The sequence below is a fragment of the Ovis aries genome, chromosome 1 (assembly GCF_016772045.2).
Source record: "Ovis aries strain OAR_USU_Benz2616 breed Rambouillet chromosome 1, ARS-UI_Ramb_v3.0, whole genome shotgun sequence".
NCBI classification, from domain to species: Eukaryota; Metazoa; Chordata; class Mammalia; order Artiodactyla; family Bovidae; genus Ovis; species Ovis aries.
The window spans coordinates 192,807,762-192,824,974 of NC_056054.1; the positions used below are offsets into that span (position 1 = coordinate 192,807,762).

The following is a 17,213-nucleotide window of genomic DNA, read 5'->3' on the forward strand; positions in this document are numbered from 1 at the left end:
CTAACTTCATTTGATGGGGTTGGGGGTTGTTCAGCAAGTAAGAGATGGCTCTGAGTGCCCTGGAAGCATGGAAGCCCTTGCTCTGAGGGTGTCTTAGAGCCTGGGAGCCCAGAAGGAGGCCTCTGACCACCTGGCTGGTTCCCAGGTAGCCAAGCTGCCACTTACCGGGTCCACTGAAGCAGCGTAAGTCCGATGGCCAGCAGGGACAAAGGGCGCAGAGTAAAACAGCAGCGAGCCTCTGAAAGAGGAAAGAAAGCCATGACGAGAGGCTGTGGTCACACCAGACCTTGTTCTGAAAGTGTAAGTTGCTCAGTTGTGTCCGACTCTTTGTGACCCCCATGGACTGTATAGTCCAGGGAATTCTCCAGGCCAGAATACTGGAATGGGTAGCCTTTCCCTTCTCCAGGGGATCTTCCCAACCCAGGGATCAAACCCAGGTCTCCCACATTGCAGGTGGATTCTTTACCAACTGAGCCACAAGGGAAGCCGAAGAATACTGGAGTGGCTCTTCTCCAGGGGATCTTCCCGATCCAGGAATCGAACCAAGGTCTCCTGCACTGCAGGCAGATTCTTTACCAACTGAGCTATGAGGGAAGCCCTTGTTCTAGAACAGAAGCAACTCAGCAGACCCTCAGGCATCAGTGAGCACTCCACTATTCCCATCCCAAACCCCTCAGGACTACCTGCTGGTACCAGTGAGGAGGAGGGCCTGTTTCCTCCAGGGTTATTAGCCTGGGAGAAAGTGGGCTAGCAGTCCTAGTGGCCATTTTTGCTACTGTGTAGAGAGAGCCTTCCATCAATAGACCTTTGTTAATAAAGCCTTGTACAAATTCAGTGTCTTAATCCTTAGATTTTATGTGGCTTCCTCATAGTTTTTTATTTTGAAATAATTTTAGATTCACATAAAGTTAAGAAATAATACAGAGAGATGTCCTGTACCCTTTACCCAATTACCCCTACTGGTAGCATTTTGCACAACTCTAGTATGGTATCATAGCCAGGACATTGACATATGCAGTGAAAATACAGAACAGTTCCATCACAAGGATCCCTTGCATTATTTTTTTAAAGCCACACATTTCAACACCTAACTACTAATCGGTTCATCTGTTCTGCACCTCTATAATTCTGTCATTTCAAGAATGGAATCATACAGCATTAACATTCTTGGGGTTGGTTATTTTCACCCAATATAATTCTCTAGAGATCCATCGGATTGCCACGTTTCAATAATTTGCTCTTTTTTATTGCTAAATTGTATTCCACGGACCAAGGTCATCTGGGTTGCTTCCAGTTTTTAGGACTATTACAAATCAGTTTCTAGGAACATTCCTGTATAGGCTTTTGTGTGAATTTGTTTTTCTCTTGGATAAATGCCAAGCAGAGCAATTGCTGGGTCATACGGTAGTTGCATGTTTAGTTTTTTAACAGACTTTCAAAATGTTTTCCAGAATGGCTATAGCATTCCATGTTCCCAGCAGTAATGTATGAGTGATCTAGTTTCTCTATCCTCTATCCTCCAGTTTCTCTATCCTCACCAGCATTTAGCAGTATCACTATTTTTCATTTTAACCGTGCTGGTACCTGTGTAAAGATATCCATTGTGGTCTTAATTTGTATTTCTCTAAGGGCTAATGACAAAGCCTTTGACTGTGTGGATCACAATCAACTGTGGAAAATTCTGAAAGAGATGGGAATACCAGACCACCTGACCTGCCTCTTGAGAAACCTATATGTGGGTCAGGAAGCAGCAGTTAGAACTGGACATGGAACAACAGACTGGTTCCAAATAGAAAAAGGAGTACGTCAAGGCTGTATATTGTCACCCTGCTTATTTAACTTGTACGCAGAGTACATCATGAGAAACGCTGGGCTGGAAGAAGCACAAGCTGGAATCAAGATTGCCAGAAGAAATATCAATAACCTCAGGTATGCAGATGACACCACCCTTATGGCAGAAAGTGAAGAGGAACTAAAAAGCCTCCTGATGAAAGTAAAAAAGGAGAGTGAAAAAGTTGGCTTAAAGCTCAACATTCAGAAAATGAAGATCATGGCATCTGGTCCCATCACTTCATGGGAAATAGATGGGGAAAAAGTGGAAACAGTGTCAGACTTTATTTTGGGGGGCTCCAAAATCACTGCAGATGGTGACAGCAGCCCTGAAATTAAAAGACACTTACTCCTTGGAAGAACAGTTATGACCAACCTAGATAGCATATTCAAAAGCAGAGACATTACTTTGCCGACTAAGGTCCGTCTAGTCAAGGCTATGGTTTTTCCAGTGGTCATGTATGGATGTGAGAGTTGGACTGTGAGGAGGGCTGAGCGCCGAAGAATTGATGCTTTTGAACTGTGGTGTTGGAGAAGACTCTTGAGAGTCCCTTGGACTGCAAGGAGATCCAAGTAGTCCGTTCTGAAGGAGATCAGCCCTGGTGTTCTTTGGAAAGACTGATGCTAAAGCTGAAACTCCAGTACTTTGGCCATCTCATGCAGAGAGTTGACTCACTGGAAAACACTCTGATGCTGGGAGGGACTGAGGGCAGGAGGAGAAGGGGACGACATTGGATGAGATGGCTGGATGGCATCACTGACTCGATGGACGTGAGTCTGAGTGAACTCCGGGAGATGGTGATGGACAGGGAGGCCTGGCGTGCTGCGATTCATGGGGTCACAAAGAGTCGGACACGACTGAGCGACTGCACTGAACTGAACTGAAGGGCTAATGATGTTGAGCATCTCTTCATGTGCTTATTTGCCATCAGTATATCCCTTTCGATAGAATGTCTCTTCATGTCTTTTGTACATATTCTTATTGGATTGTTATTTTACTATGGAGTTTCGAAAGTTCATTATATGTTCTAGATGCTAGTCCTTTGTTGCATAGGTAATATGCAAATATTTTCTCCTAGCTCATAACTTGTCTTTTCATCTTCTTAACAGGATCTTATGTAGAGAAATGGTGTTTCATTGTGATGACTCTGATTATTTAATTTTTCCTTTTAAGGACCAAATGTTTGGTGTCAAGTTTCAGAACTCTTTGCCTATGCCCCAAACCAAGGATTTTCTCCAATTTTTCTCTAAAAGTTTTATAGTTTTGTTTTACAATTTAAACCTATGATCCACTGTGAGTTAACTTTTGTATAAAATGTGAAACTTAAGTCAGAGTTGGTAAGCCTCTGCCTGCGAATATCCATGCTCCAGTCTCATTTTTTTGAAAATGTTATCCTTCCTCCATTGAACTGATTATACAAATTCTTTGAACTGATCTTTATCAAATTCTAGTTGAGCAAATCTGTGTGGCTCTATTTCTGGATTCTCTGTTTCACTGAACCATGCACTCCCACCTTACTTTTCTTTTTCAAAATGGTTTTTACTATTCTATTTCCTTTGCCTTTTCATATAAGTTTTAGAATAATCTTATCTTTATCTATAAAAATCTGACTGAAATTTTTATAGAAATTATGCCAAACTTGTGTATCAGTTTGGGGAAAATCAATGTCTTTACTCTCTTGAGCCTTTCAATTTCTAAACATAGTGTGGGTCTCCATTTATTTAGATCTTTGATTTCTTTCATCAGCATTATATAGTTTTCAATGTACAAATAGTGTATAATTTGTTACATTTATATCTAAGTAACTCATTCTTTTGAGCAACTATGAATGGTATTGTTTTAGATTTCTATACCCACAAGCTCATTTCTAGGATATAGAAAAAGACTGATCTGTGTGTGTTATCACATATTCTATGTCCTGCTGAACTCACTCATTAGTTCTGGGAGTGCTTTGTGGATTCCTCGGGATTTTCTATGCAGTCAATCATATAATCTGCAAATTAGGGACAGTTTTATTTCTTCTTTTACAATCTGTATGACTTCTATTTACTTTTCTTGCTTTACTGTACTTCCTTACTGCACTATGGTGAATCGGTTACCTTGCTGCCCATCTTCTTAGGAAGAAAGTATTCAGTCTTTCACCAGAAAATATTAATACAATGCTAGCTGCAAGGGTTTTTATAGATGCTCTTTATCAGGTTCAGGAAGTTTCCTTCTATGCCATTTTTTCTGAGCGTTCTTAATCACAAATGAGTATTAAATTTTGTTTTTTCTGTATTGATAGATTCATATGATTGTTCTTCTTTGATTTTCAATTTGGCGGATTACATTAATTGATTTTCAGTGTGAACCATCTTTGCATCCGTGAAACAAATCTACTTTTTCATGGTTTACAATTCTTCTAATATACTGCTTAATTTTATTGGCTAATATTTTAAGAAGTTTACATCTATATTCATGAGGGGTATTGGTCTGCAGTTCTCTGTTTTGTATGGTCTTTGTCTGGTTTTGGAATCAGGGTAACACTAGCTTCATAAAATAAATTGGAAAGAGTTGCCACTGGATATGGATGGGCGTTCTGGCTCCCCGCTGGGTCTCCACCAACACCTGCCTGACTGTGAGGAGGTACAGTGTCTCATTGCTGCTCCCCATTGTGCCGGGGGTGTACAGGTCACTGCTGAGAGGTGGGGGAAGTCCTGATTCTCTTTCTCCATTAGATGTCCTCTGACACTCCCCCACCCCCACCTCAGGCAGGGAGGGTGCATTATTATGGGGGTGGGGGGGGGGAGTTAGAGGGGGAGAATGTAAGTCCTGGCCCCTACTTGGCTTTCTCTGACACAGCCTCTGGTAAGGACACTGGTCACACGTGAGTAGAATGGTAAGGTCACTACACCCAAAACTAATTAAATGACCTTATCTAAATAATCACTATTATCTCCATAATCCCTGGATTTGCTGTACAAAAAGGACAAGGTGTCCCTGGCAGAACTGTGTTTGTCCCCTGCCATCCCTTTGCACTATTTGATATTTTAGAAAGCTACAAAAAGTCACAGCAAGAAAAAAAATTATTTCAAACTGACTTGTTCCCAGATTTTCTCTAACTCACTTCCCCATATTCAAATCTATCCATTCAAAGGTGGGGGTTGTATTATACCGGTGTGTCATATATATCATATATATGGGTGTATTACAGCAGGCGCTACTGCTCACATCCAGCTGTCGATGGCAAATTTCTACTTCGCCAGAGAGCACACGTTGGCATGGGAAATAACCATCCATTTTCTAGTTGCAGGGACTCTGAATTTAACCCGCCACTTGATTTTACTCCTCTCAAATATAAAAGAAAGAAAAAGGCATTATTTTTCCCTTGCTCTGGCTGCAAAAGAAGAAACTGAGGTAGCAGAGCACATGGAATCCTCTTGGAAAAGGCAATTTCCAGAAGCTCTCAAAGAAGAGCTGCTTGTTTAATTTGTATTTAGTTGGCAAAAAAGTTTGTTTGAATTTGTCGTAAGCTGTTACAGAAAAACCCAAATTTGCCACGGACAGCTGGGTACGAGCAGTAGCACCTGGTATAATGCACCCAGGTGTAATACATATACATTACACCTGGTGTAATACAACCCCCAACTTTGAGTGGATAGATTTGAATATGGGGAAGTGGGTTAGAGAAAAGCTGGCAACAAGTCAGTTTGCAATAATTTTTCTTCTGGCCAACTCAATGCTTTCTCTAAATCACACCATTCAGTGAAGTCTTGTGACATTTCAGTTAACTGGTTTCACGAGCGAGATTTTAAAAGGACTGGTATCTAGGCGAATCCTAACATGTCGACAGCACACAACCCACACTGAGACATTTTCTCCCAGGGTATCAAGGTCATGCATGACAGGGACTGAGGAACTGACCCCGAAAGTGCGTGGGTAACAGGTGGGAAGGCCAGAACTGCAAGTGGCAGACCTTTTTTCCCTTCTCTGTTGTCGAAACCGGTTCTGCCGAAGACTAACCTTTTTTTTGCTTTTCTCAAACCTTGGGCTGATAATGGCTCAACAAACCAATAGTCATGTCAATTGATTCAAGGCCGCGGGATGACACACCTTGTTGGATCCTATCTCACAACTGCATACTGTGGGAGGGGCCTGGTGAAACTCCCTCGGCGTGGAAGTGTCTCTCTTACCTGATAATAGCTTTCTAACAGACACAAAACACCTTGCTAAAAACTAGCAAGGGGGCACTCTTTCTGTTCCCTTCTGATGTCTGTCAGAAGCTTTCCCTATCTCTGTTATACTTTAATAAAACTTTGCTACACAAAAAGCTCCAAGTAGTCAAGCCTCATCTCTGACCCTGGATCAAAATCCTCTCCTCTGGAGGTCACGAATCCCGGCATAACACACGTCTCGCAGCAGCAACCTTTCAACAGGAGAAGAGTAAGGGGACATAACAACTAAATGCAGGGACCCTGGTTTGTATCCTAGACTGAGGAAAGCTGTATTTGTGAGCTATCTGATGAAATCTGAATCAAGTCTGTAGTTAACAGTATGATATCAGTGGTAATTTCTTGGTTTTTAATGAAGGTACTATGGTTTTGTAAGACATTAACATTTGGGGAAGTTAGGCAAAGGGGATACGAAATATTTTTGTACTATTTTTGCAACTTTGTACAAATGTAGAGTTAGTTCAAAATTTAAAAAAAAAAAATCTGATGAAAAATATTCTTCTATGCCTTGTGGGCCCTGCGGGAAGGTCTCTGTCTTCCAAGGACACCACTGCATGTGCTTTGCTGGTAGACGGTGGGTACTGAGAGACACCTTTGAGAGTCAGACCTTATTATGTGTGAAGAGCTCTGCTTTAGCCAGAAAGTGTAGCAGTCAGGGCCACCTCCACCCTTCATTTTCTTACCTTGTCCCATTTTCTCTATCAGAGAAATTCAGGGTTTTCCTTGGGAGCTGTGACAGGGGTCTGGAGAGGCGGGCTGTCAGCATTGTGGCCACAAAAGGCAGAATGGTCAGGCTCCTCCTGGTGGGCTCTGAAACACAAAAAGCACCCTCATTGCCTGTTGCCTTCAGGGCTTTGGGCAGGAATGGCCATTTTCCTTCCAGGCTGTAAAAGTCAAATCGGGCTCTGTTCTGCCCAGGTCCAGTTACAGCACCAGACAGTCCCTGCCTGCCACCCCCCTCGCAAGCTACAGCCTCGTCTGATAGAAAGAGTCAGATAGCTGAAACATCTAGAAACCTGGAGTCTGGCTCTGGTTGTGTACAAACTCATGGGGCAACCCTGGATGAATCATCACCCGTTTGTCGCATGAGGAGATTGGGCCAGATCAGCAACCCTCGAAACAGACTGTGCAGCAACCAGTGGGGCACTTGCGGACCTGAGCCCTCAGCGAGCCCAACTCCATGAGTCCCATTCTCTAGCCTGTGTTCCCCATATCCAGCAAAACATCCATCTCAATTTGTCCATGTGACCCCACAGGCAGTTTCTCCAGCCCGGGGCCACATATCATTTGATTCAGCTCTCCACCTCTCTCCCCACCTCACCACACACAGGGTCCAGCTCTGGAACTAAATTCATCCAAAACCCATCACAGCATGGAGGCTAGAGCTACAAAATGAGACATGCTCGAATTAATCTAAATTAAAACACACACACACACACACACACACACACACACACACACACACACACAGAGTCTCTCCCACCACCCTACCACTCCCTTTTCAGGTTAAGTCAACCTTGTTGCAACAAGACCATGTATCACTAGTGCCTTCAGTCTACTCAGCACATTGACTAGTTGTGCATTATGAATTGTTGATCAGTGTGTGCTCTAGTTGCCCTCCTGTTCTGGTTAATTCCCCTCTAGTGACCCTCCCTGGCCTAAGGGAAGGAAAGGGAGGTGGGGAGGGAGTTGAGCCAGGCAGTCACATTCAGGGGAGCTGTTGCTCTTTTCCTGGTGAACTGTCCTAGTCTCTTGGCACACCTGCCTGTGTTGGGTTAGACTGCCCTTATCAGTCTAACAAGGCTCTGCCTGAGATGCAGCTCCTCCCCTGCCATCTTGCTGCCACCCTAATCTGATAACCAGCCACCTGGTTCTAGGTCTGAAATAAGTTCATTGACTGGCCAACCCCCACAGTGTTCACTGTAGGAGGCAGGTGGAGGTGTTCCATCTGTTTAATCCTTGGGAAAGCAATATATAGGGCTTTTTGTCTTGTGTGATCCTTCCAGACTGTGCAGTAGGCTCTTGCTTCCACTCCTGCCCTTATTTGCCACACAGCATTGCAGCCAGAAAGATCTTTCTAACACCAGGCAGGTTGTGTGACTCCCTGGCCTAGAAACCTCCCTTCTTCCCACGCCTTCTGGAGTGTGCCTCTGCCTTCCTTCCTGGTCGATCCTGCCCTCCCCGGCACTCGCTGTGCTGCCGCCACGCTGACCTGAACACACGCCAAGCTCTTTCTCGCCTTGAGGCCCTGGACTTTGCCTTTCCTCACACTGGATGACTGGGTCCTTCTCACCCTTCTGACTTCGGAGAGGCTGCCCCAACCCCCCATGCAGCACACACAGGGATTGCTCTCCGTAAGATCACTCTTCAATCCAACATTCTCTTGTTTCGTTACTTGATCTCTCCCTTCCAGCTCATAAGCTCAGTGAGGCCAGGCACCTGGTCCATCTTGGTCACCACTGAACGCCCCGTGCCTGGAAGAAACCCGACACGAAGGAGGCACTCAGTGAGTCTCTGCTGAGTCGGGGTGAGCTGTGGGCTTGAAGCCCACCCCCACCCCATACACCCACAGACTAGCACTTCATGGAAGGCACAGGCCCATGCTGGGCTCAGATTCTTTAAGGGGGTGCCGCTACCCCTCCACCCCCTCAAGTACTGAGCAGCTGGCTGAGCACACACATCTCCACCTCCTCCCGCCAGGACTGGAGTCTGAGGTCACTGCCACTGGGTAATTTTAAATCCAGTTGTTTATAATTCAAGCCCTTTCCATCCCTTCTGCTCAATGCCTGTGGCAGAGAATGCCTCAATGTCATCTCCAAATAAAGGGCTGCTTTTCAACTTTATTTTCCTTCAAGTCAGCCACATCTAAAAGTGCTGGCATCAAAATAGCTTAAAGTGCATAAAAACTCAGCCCCTTTAATAATGCACTACTCACACTGTAGTCTTATATACAAAATACTAGAATTTTAGATCTTTTTTCTTCTGTACTTTTACATTTCTTAAATATGTTGCTATTTTCACTCCAAATACAGTGCTACAGGCAGTGAAATTGCTGCACACTCTTCAGGGTGGTTTGTCATCTTAGTGTCTTGTGCTGGGCTTTAGCCTCTGTAAATACTAGCTTCTCAAACTTGAGATGCCACTCACTTGCCTTTTGGTTTGGAAACAGAAATGATTGTAGGAAGCAGATGCTTCAAGGGGACAGGCAGAGCCCCTGTGGGGGGTGGAGACCATCTCTTTAGCTTTGAATTCGTTAGCTGCTCCAAGGGGACCAAATTTATAAAATAAAATATAGCTGTAAAATCAAAATGCTCAAGTATGCTCTGGAATCTGGGAGAAACTTTTCTGAGAACACTTAGGTCTACTCTCAAGGGTACCTCCTTTCCACTGTCAATGAAAAACCCATGTGTAACCCCCGGAAAGTATACTGTCTCAAAAAAACAAAAAAACACCTGCCTGAATCCTTGTCTTGATGCTGGGCTCACTTGCTACATTCTGACAGGAAGATCTTGCAGAAGACACAGCTGGTTGCCCTCCTGTGCTCAGGGTCAAGGTGTCCCCTGCAAGTGGCAAACGTTCCCGGTACTGACATCCTCAGAAAAGGCAGGGCGTCAGCAACAAACAGGAATCCAGGAAGCAATACTTAGGCAGAAAAGAGAACCCAGAGTTCTGGAACTGAGGGAGTTTCCAGACATGAGGTCTGGATGGGCCCTGGTACTAACAAGTGGGAAGGGGAGGGCAAGTTGGGTTTAAGCAAAGAACCATCCTATGCAAGGACTCCACACTGAGGTGCTCAAAGTCAGTAAGTGGTGTGAGACTCCAAGGTCTGACAACCGGCAGCCAGTTTCTAACATACTCTATTTGGCTATTTTGTTTGGCCAGCCTAATGTTTTAAAAGGCAATGTAACAAGGCAGCTATGTTATGCTTGAACTCAATACAAAAAGTTTGTACTTACTATTTTAAGCCTACCCATATCACCTCTGTTAACTGCCTGGCCACTGTGGGAATCAGAGTTTGAGATCTCACCAGACAGGTGTCTATCATCCTTTGGCTGTTTTCCTTCTGATCACTTTTAGTATAATCTTGCCTGAAGATTTCAGCTCAGCTCAGCTACGCATGTTAACTATAGAGTTAATGGGGGTTTCCTTGACGTCAAGCAAAAAGGAAACATGAGAAGTTTTAAAGCACTTATTTTAAAAAGATGCCTATTATTCCTTAGAGAGATAACTATTCAGAAACAAAAGGCTGAAGGAACACTAAATGATATCATAGATGATGTTCTCCCTATCATTTTATCATAAATGCAGAAGTGACTTTTATAAAGCTGCCTTTAACAGGGACCTTCAATAAAAGCCAAGGATTTAACTTTAAAGCTCAGTTCAGCAAAGGCAAACCTAACACAGACACTTGTATTAGTCCAACAGATTCTAGTCACCCGATTAGACTTGGGTAATGGCCAATTCTTCTCAGAAAATACATCACACTCTCTGCAGTGGCCAAATTTTGGATGTCCATCTTGCTCACCTGATCCCTGTCCTTCCAGACTTGCCTACTGTATACAGTGTTTGGCCTTTGATGCTGCAGTTGTGCAGTGAGGAACACCCCCGGCCCCTACTCTCTGGCCATGGAAGACTATATCAGGGAGAGACATCCGACCCCAGATGAACCCATTATTCTGTTTCCTGGCACTGTGAAAGCAAGCAAATCAGCCTCGTGGGGCACAGACATGTGACCTGACTGCTGGAGCTGGAGAAGGCAGATAGGCAGCTATGTGACATTGAGCCTGAAGCCAGAAAGTGAGAGATGGAGAAAGCAAATCTGCAAAGAGAGAAAAGTCAGGCACACATGTAGATAGAAACAGAGATGGACGTGAAGAGAGAAAAAAACTAACAGAGCCTCCTGGGGGCAGATCTGCTCCTGACACCAGGCTGCCCTCGTCTTCAGCTCTGTAAGGCACGTGGTATCCTTACTCTTTGTGTTGATTTAAACATGCTTAAAATCAGTTGCAGCCAAAACAATACTGGTGAACACACACTGAAAGCAGGTTCTTTCTGCAGACACTATCATCAATTCTTAAGCTTGCCTGATATCCTGAGAATGCCACAAGCTTGCCGGATATTCTGAGAATGCCACGCTGCACAACTCATAATCATAACAGGACATGAGCTTCTCGCTCTTCACATCTGTCAAGGAAACATCTGTCCTTCCCCAAAAAACTGCTACCAGAGCCGTCAAAATGGCCATAATTACAACCACCAGATTAAGCAGCCATTCCATCCCTAGGAGAACAGGGCTTGCCTACCAAATTCAAGTCAGAGCAGTACACAGTAGGCACATAATATTTGAATGCTTTAAGAGAGTTTGCAGCAGAGGAATACCATATTGGGCTTATATTTTAACATGATAACTCTCACTGGGTTAAGAATAGACTGAGGATGGACAAGGGCAGAAGCAAGGAAACCATTTATAAGCTATGGCAATAATCCAGGACCATAACGTCCAGCCATGCAGTTTGTGTACTGCACAATTCCAGCAAAACGTGAAGAGGTACTCCCTGAAGACATGTATATAAAGGGCTGTCACGGAGGAAACCGTGCTGGTGGAAACCACAGAGCCAATCAGACGAGGTCAAATCTGGCTGTGTTTTGAAGGGAAAGCCTTTACTGACAAATTAAATGTAGGATATGAAAGAAGGAAGAATCAAAGATATTTCCAAGATTTTTTTTCGTGCAGATGTTAATTTAAAAAAAAAAAGGCATTAGTACAACTGATAGTTTAAGGAGCATCCTACTCAGAAGTGATTACCACATTTCAAATCAGAATGTACAAGCCTGACACCCGGTCCTCACCAGGTCCCTCCAAATTGTATCTCCAACTATGCTTTTCTCATCTACTCATGCAGTTTGCTACATCATCTCTCAATAAGCCTGTACTTTCCAATTTTCCTGCCTTGCTCATCCTATATCTAATCTGAGGTCTCCTTCATCCATCAAGCCGATTCAAATAACCTCCTTCAAGAAACCTTTCCTGACCCGCTAAATAAAAAATCAACCTCATCCTTATTTGCATTTCACTCTTTCCTTATGCGTCTCTGAAACTGCACTTAACCTAGGCTGGGTAGCATTAAAGGTATCTCTGTTTATAACCATTCACAGTCCCCATCTGATCACCAGTCTCAACCCGGACTGTGACTGCCCCACAAATAGGACCGACGTGTTCTTTCACTGATTTCAGGTTCCTCCAAAATGACTACTCTGGTGTCTGACAGGAAGCAGCCGCTCTTTAAATGTGTATTGAGAGAATACTAGGGCTACGCACATTTCAAAGGTCAGCTTCCTCGCCCGCTACGGGCATATGCCCTGTACAGGGCGGGGCTCCAATGCTCTGGTAGAAAGGACGATATTTGATGCGTCATAAAGGATCCTGGCAGTCGGAAGCCCACCGTAACTAAACGTGTGCCTCTGCAGCCTCTCGCAGGGTTAGAAGGTGACTTTACATCAGCTGACTTGGGGCACACTTTGGCAGACGGGTTGGAAAAAAACACGCAGAGATCAACGGCGCTTAACGTGGCGCGCGGCAGAATACCCTCCCCCAGCCGGGCGCGGCCCCGAGGCGCACAGACCGCCCTGAGCCCTGTCTCAGACGAGCCCCAGCGCGCCGGGAGAGCGTGGGACACCAAAGACGCGCAGGCGCCAACTCGCGGCGCGCGCTCTGGCCGCGCATCCGGGGCAGCTCGGCCAATCGCAGGGCTGCCGCACCTTCCCGCCTACCAGAGGCGAGCAGCCGAGGGGGCTCGGCCCAAGCCGCGCTCCCACTGGCTGAGACGGCACCGCCCAGACCCAGCTGCGCAGTGCGGGCGCCAGCAGGCTGCTGAGGCTCCCGGCCTTGCCCCGCCCGGGCCCACCACCACCCCAGCATCTCCCGCCGGCTCCCGCGGCGCCTCCACCTTGCTCGGTCCTCCTCTTCCCTCGGTCCTGCGGCCTGTGCGGTCCTCCAGCAACACCCGGCTCAGCTCGTGCTCGAGGAAGCTGGACCGGCGGCCCGACTGCTGTCCAGCATCCTTCCCGAGGGCGCCGCGGGAAGGGAGGAGGCACTCCCATCACCAGCAAGTCCCCGAGAACAGAGCCTGGTGGAGGACGTGGAAGGAGGACGAGGGATGCGGGGCAGGCCGGAAGAGATGCGGGGGCTCGGGCTAGAAAGCAGTTCTACTGGCTTCGGTCCTGGCTCGGTCTCCAACTACCATGTGACCTTGGACCGGTTTTTTCCCTTGTGGCTGTGCTCGCCTCCTGTTAAATGCGGCGGCAAAGAAGAGTAAGTGCAGAGGGTTTCACTTGGGAGACTCGGCGCCACATGTTCAACCTGGGTCTCCTCCTACCGAGCACATTATTCTGAATAATAACCTTCAGGCCGGGAGGGCGGAGGATGAGGATTACCTGGGGTTGAGGCAGGTCTGGACGGGATCGATACATCTTTTCACACCTTTACCCCGGCCTTGTTCGCAGGGCCCAGCCTACAGGATGTGGTGCCCCTTCTCCACCCGCATCCCCGCGACCCGGCTTAAGGGCAACGCAAATCCAAACCAAGCCGAGCATCATGCTGGTTTAGGGGTGCCCGCTCATCACCCCTGAGCTGCACAAGTGCGGACCCCTCCTCTTACCCCAAAACAAACTGGCGCGGGGGCTCCAGTTACAGAGGGCTCAGCTGGTGCGTTCGCGATAACCTGGCGCTTCGCAGGCAGCCGCGCTCGCGTCCGGTACCACCGACTGGGGGCGCTACCGCCGTTTCCTTCTCGAAGCCCCTTACCCGCTCTCACTCCGGCTGCCTCCACCCTCAGCTGCCGCGGTGTGCCGACAGACAGTGGCTCAGCCGTAGGGCTGCGCGGGGCGGAGCCCGACGGCGGGCGTTGCCAGGGCGGGGAGCGGTCCGCGCCGCGCCGCCTTCTTTGTCCTGGGGCGCCAGGCACAGCCCCCATCCCGCGGAGGGTAACTCTATTCTTTAGGCGCCTAGCCCGGGATTAACCCCTTGCTGACCGTCCTTTAGTCCTAAACCACGCTCAGATCTCCTTCACCGCCATCCTGGTTCTGGAGCAAGCGGGGAAAGACCACCCCGGGGTATGGGTAGGAAGGTGAAGGTGCCGCCCCAGGAAGTGAGGAAAGCTGGTGAGACTGAGGCGCCTTCCAGGACCTATGCCTATTTACTGTCTCTGGAGCTCATTGAAGCAGGTGGGTTGGTTGGTTGGTTTTAAAGTTTGTCTTTTGATCAGATGAAGTTAAAATTTTGTTATTCCAATGGGTTAAAAAAAAAAAAAGATTGAAGAATATCACAGCTTCCCAGAGTTTCAACAAAGGAACAGTGGAGGCTGATCTCCACAAGTCAAGCTTCCTGCCAAGTTTCCTGGATGAGAAACCAACTGAGGAGAAGGAAGCTGTCTTGGCAAATTAGTGGCAGACCTATGTTTAGGTCAAATTACGGAGAACTGATTGGAGAGGGACCAGGCAGATGAAAACAGGAAGGAAGTGAGGGCCCTGTGGGGCTTTAAAGAAACCTCTCAGCTCCACGTTATGTGAGTTTCTTGAGGGCTGAGTCTGTCTTCTTGCTTTATCTCCAGCTCCTGGCAGGTAGAGCTTTGAGGACCTGGAGAAACGTGAAGGTAGGGTACTCTTGTTTTTCTGTACCCATTTCATAGACAGACTCAAGCTTGCTACAGTGGTGTTTTTTAGAATAGTCACTGTTACAGCATACCACTGCCATAACATAGATCGCTATGTTGGGTCACCAGGTTATACTTTGAGGTTTATGCATTGCTTCAAAAGCAGGGCTTCCCTGGTGGCTCAGATGGTAAAGCGTCTGCCTGCAATGAGGGAGACCTGGGTTCGATTCCTGGGTCAGGAAGATCCCCTGGAGAAGGAAATGGCAATCCACTCCAGCACTCCTGCCTGGAAAATCCCATGGACAGAGGAGCCTGATAGGCTACAGTCCACAGAATCGCAGAGTCGGACACGACTGAGCGACTTCACTTCACTTCACTTCTTCAAAAGCAGTTGATTAAAGAGTTAATATTTCCACCCAGGAAAAACATACTTCCTTCCTACCTTTGGACCCAGAATTTATGGAAATAAAGTTCTATTTATGGAAGGCAGGACAATTGACGTGTCTATGTCTATCTGACTCCTTTTGTGGCTGACCTCACACCTTCCCAGCCCATCTTTTTATTCCAGCTTTGCTGTGGCAGCCTGCTACACACAGATGTAACCTGAGAGGACCTTGCTTCCGCTGTACTTCATATCTCAGGGCTTCTCTGCCACTGCATTCTGGACCCCTGCAAGAAGCCACAGCCCATTCGAACATAAACCTGGAAGTACAAAGGAATTAACACGTCCTTGGACAACCTCTAACCAAAGCGAACAGAAGCTAGTGGAGAAATGTTCCACTCTTCCGTGGGCAGTTACGAGGTACATTTTGTACAGCACCTAAGATGACAGAACCCTGGCTGCCCGTGGTAGTGTCCAACTTAATCAGCTCAGTAATCCACCCTTGGACTGCCTTTTTCTTTCCTGCCTTGACTGTTTGACTCTTCCTAGTCCTCCAGTCCTGTTCCTTGGGATTCATTCCCCAAATAAACCACCTGATAAAATTCTTGTTCAGAATCTGTTTTGGTGGGGGCGGGGAAGTAGGGGTGGATCCCAGATTAAGCCAATAGTTAGTGCAAAAGAGGCATCTCAACAGGGAACTAAATTCAATATCCTGTGATAAACTGTAATGGAAAAGAATATGAAAAAGAATGTAACCATTTCCCTGGTGGTCCAGTGGTAGTTAAGAATCCACCCTGCAATGCAGGGGACCTTGGTTCAATCCCTGGTCAGGGAGGTAATATCCCACATGCCACCAAGCAACTAAGCCCACGTGCCACAACTAGAGAGTCCACGCGCCACAACTAGAGAGTCCACGCACAGCAAAAGATCCTGCATGATGCAACAAAGATCCCATGTGCTGCAACTAAGATCCAATGCAGCCAAAGAAATAAATATTTTTAAAAAGAATGTATATATGTACAGCTGAATCACTTTGCTGTCCAGGAGAAACTAACACAACATTGTAACTCAACTATACTTGAATAACACTTTATAAAAACACAGAAAAGACCCAGGCAGCCAAAAAAGAGGCATTTCAGCCCAACTTTCAGGGTATTCTCAGCAGGCCTTCCCCAAGTCTGCTGATGAAGAATCCATTTGTTCTGTTTGAGCTTTTGTTCTTTTTATTCCCCAGTTGCTCTGCCCCCTGAGTGAGTGAGTGAGTGAAGTAGCTCAGTTGTGTCTGACTCTGCGACCCCATGGACTGTAGCCCACCAGGCTTCTCTGTCCATGGGACTTTTCCAGGCAAGAATACTAGAGTGGGTTGCCATTTCCTTCTCCAGGAGATCTTCCTGACCCAGGTATTGAATCCGGGTCTCCCGCATTGTAGGCAAGCGGTTTACCGTCTGATCATTAATAAGCTCTTGGAGGCAGGCAGGAAGTATCAGACTCCCAAAAGACAGACCAGCTGAAGGGCGGGGTCTAGGTTAGGGTTGAACAAAGCCATTCTCAGCCCCACCTTACAGCTTTTCCCTCCTTCTAAGGGAGGTCCTGACTGCTGACCAGCAAACTGGAGAACTTTCAGCTCTGGGATTGAACATGGAAGCAGAAACAGGGTGGGGCCCAGGTCATTCCCAACACAGCATGTTGCCAAGATTATGTCTACTTTTTGACCTACGCCCGCTGTGAAAGCAGTTCCTCTGCTCAGATATAAGGTCTCAGGCCAGGGTCTTTGGCACGTAGCACACTTTATCTCATTTCAATATCAAGAGACTGCTGTTGCAAATTACCAAACTAGGTTTGCGAGGAAACAGCCCTTAGTCCCAGCCCTCAAGAAGGGAAATGAGACATGTACGTAAGCTAAATTAATCCTTAGAGGCCCTGTAAGTCTTCTATAAGTGAAGTGATGTGAAGTCGCTCAGTCATGTCTGACTCTTTGCGACCCCATGGGCTGTAGCCTACCAGGCTCCTCTGTCCATGGGATTTTCCAGGCAATAGTCCTGGAGTGGATTGCCATTTCCTTCTCCAGGGGATCTTCCCAACCCAGGGATCAAGCCCGGGTTGTAGACAGACGCTTTACCGTCTGAGCCACCAGGGAA

At 46.7% G+C, this 17,213-nt stretch overlaps 1 protein-coding gene and 1 long non-coding RNA gene across 2 annotated transcripts in view; one reads left to right on the forward strand and one right to left on the reverse strand.

Moving 5' to 3' along the window:
- Nucleotides 1–13,889, reverse strand: part of BDH1 (3-hydroxybutyrate dehydrogenase 1) — a 39,750-nt gene extending 25,861 nt beyond the window's left edge. The window contains exons 1-3 of the mRNA XM_012096650.5: nucleotides 13,847–13,889; nucleotides 6,726–6,852; nucleotides 166–238 (exon numbers count right to left, since the gene is read on the reverse strand). Of these exons, the coding sequence (XP_011952040.2) occupies nucleotides 166–238; nucleotides 6,726–6,808 (156 nt within the window). The 5' untranslated portion in view covers nucleotides 6,809–6,852; nucleotides 13,847–13,889. The remainder of the gene's footprint in view (nucleotides 1–165; nucleotides 239–6,725; nucleotides 6,853–13,846) is intronic.
- Nucleotides 12,885–15,677, forward strand: LOC114111287 (uncharacterized). The gene is made up of 2 exons (XR_006056309.2): nucleotides 12,885–13,354; nucleotides 13,546–15,677. It is a non-coding gene; the product is annotated as an uncharacterized LOC114111287 (long non-coding RNA).
- The last annotated feature ends 1,536 nt before the right edge of the window (nucleotides 15,678–17,213 follow it).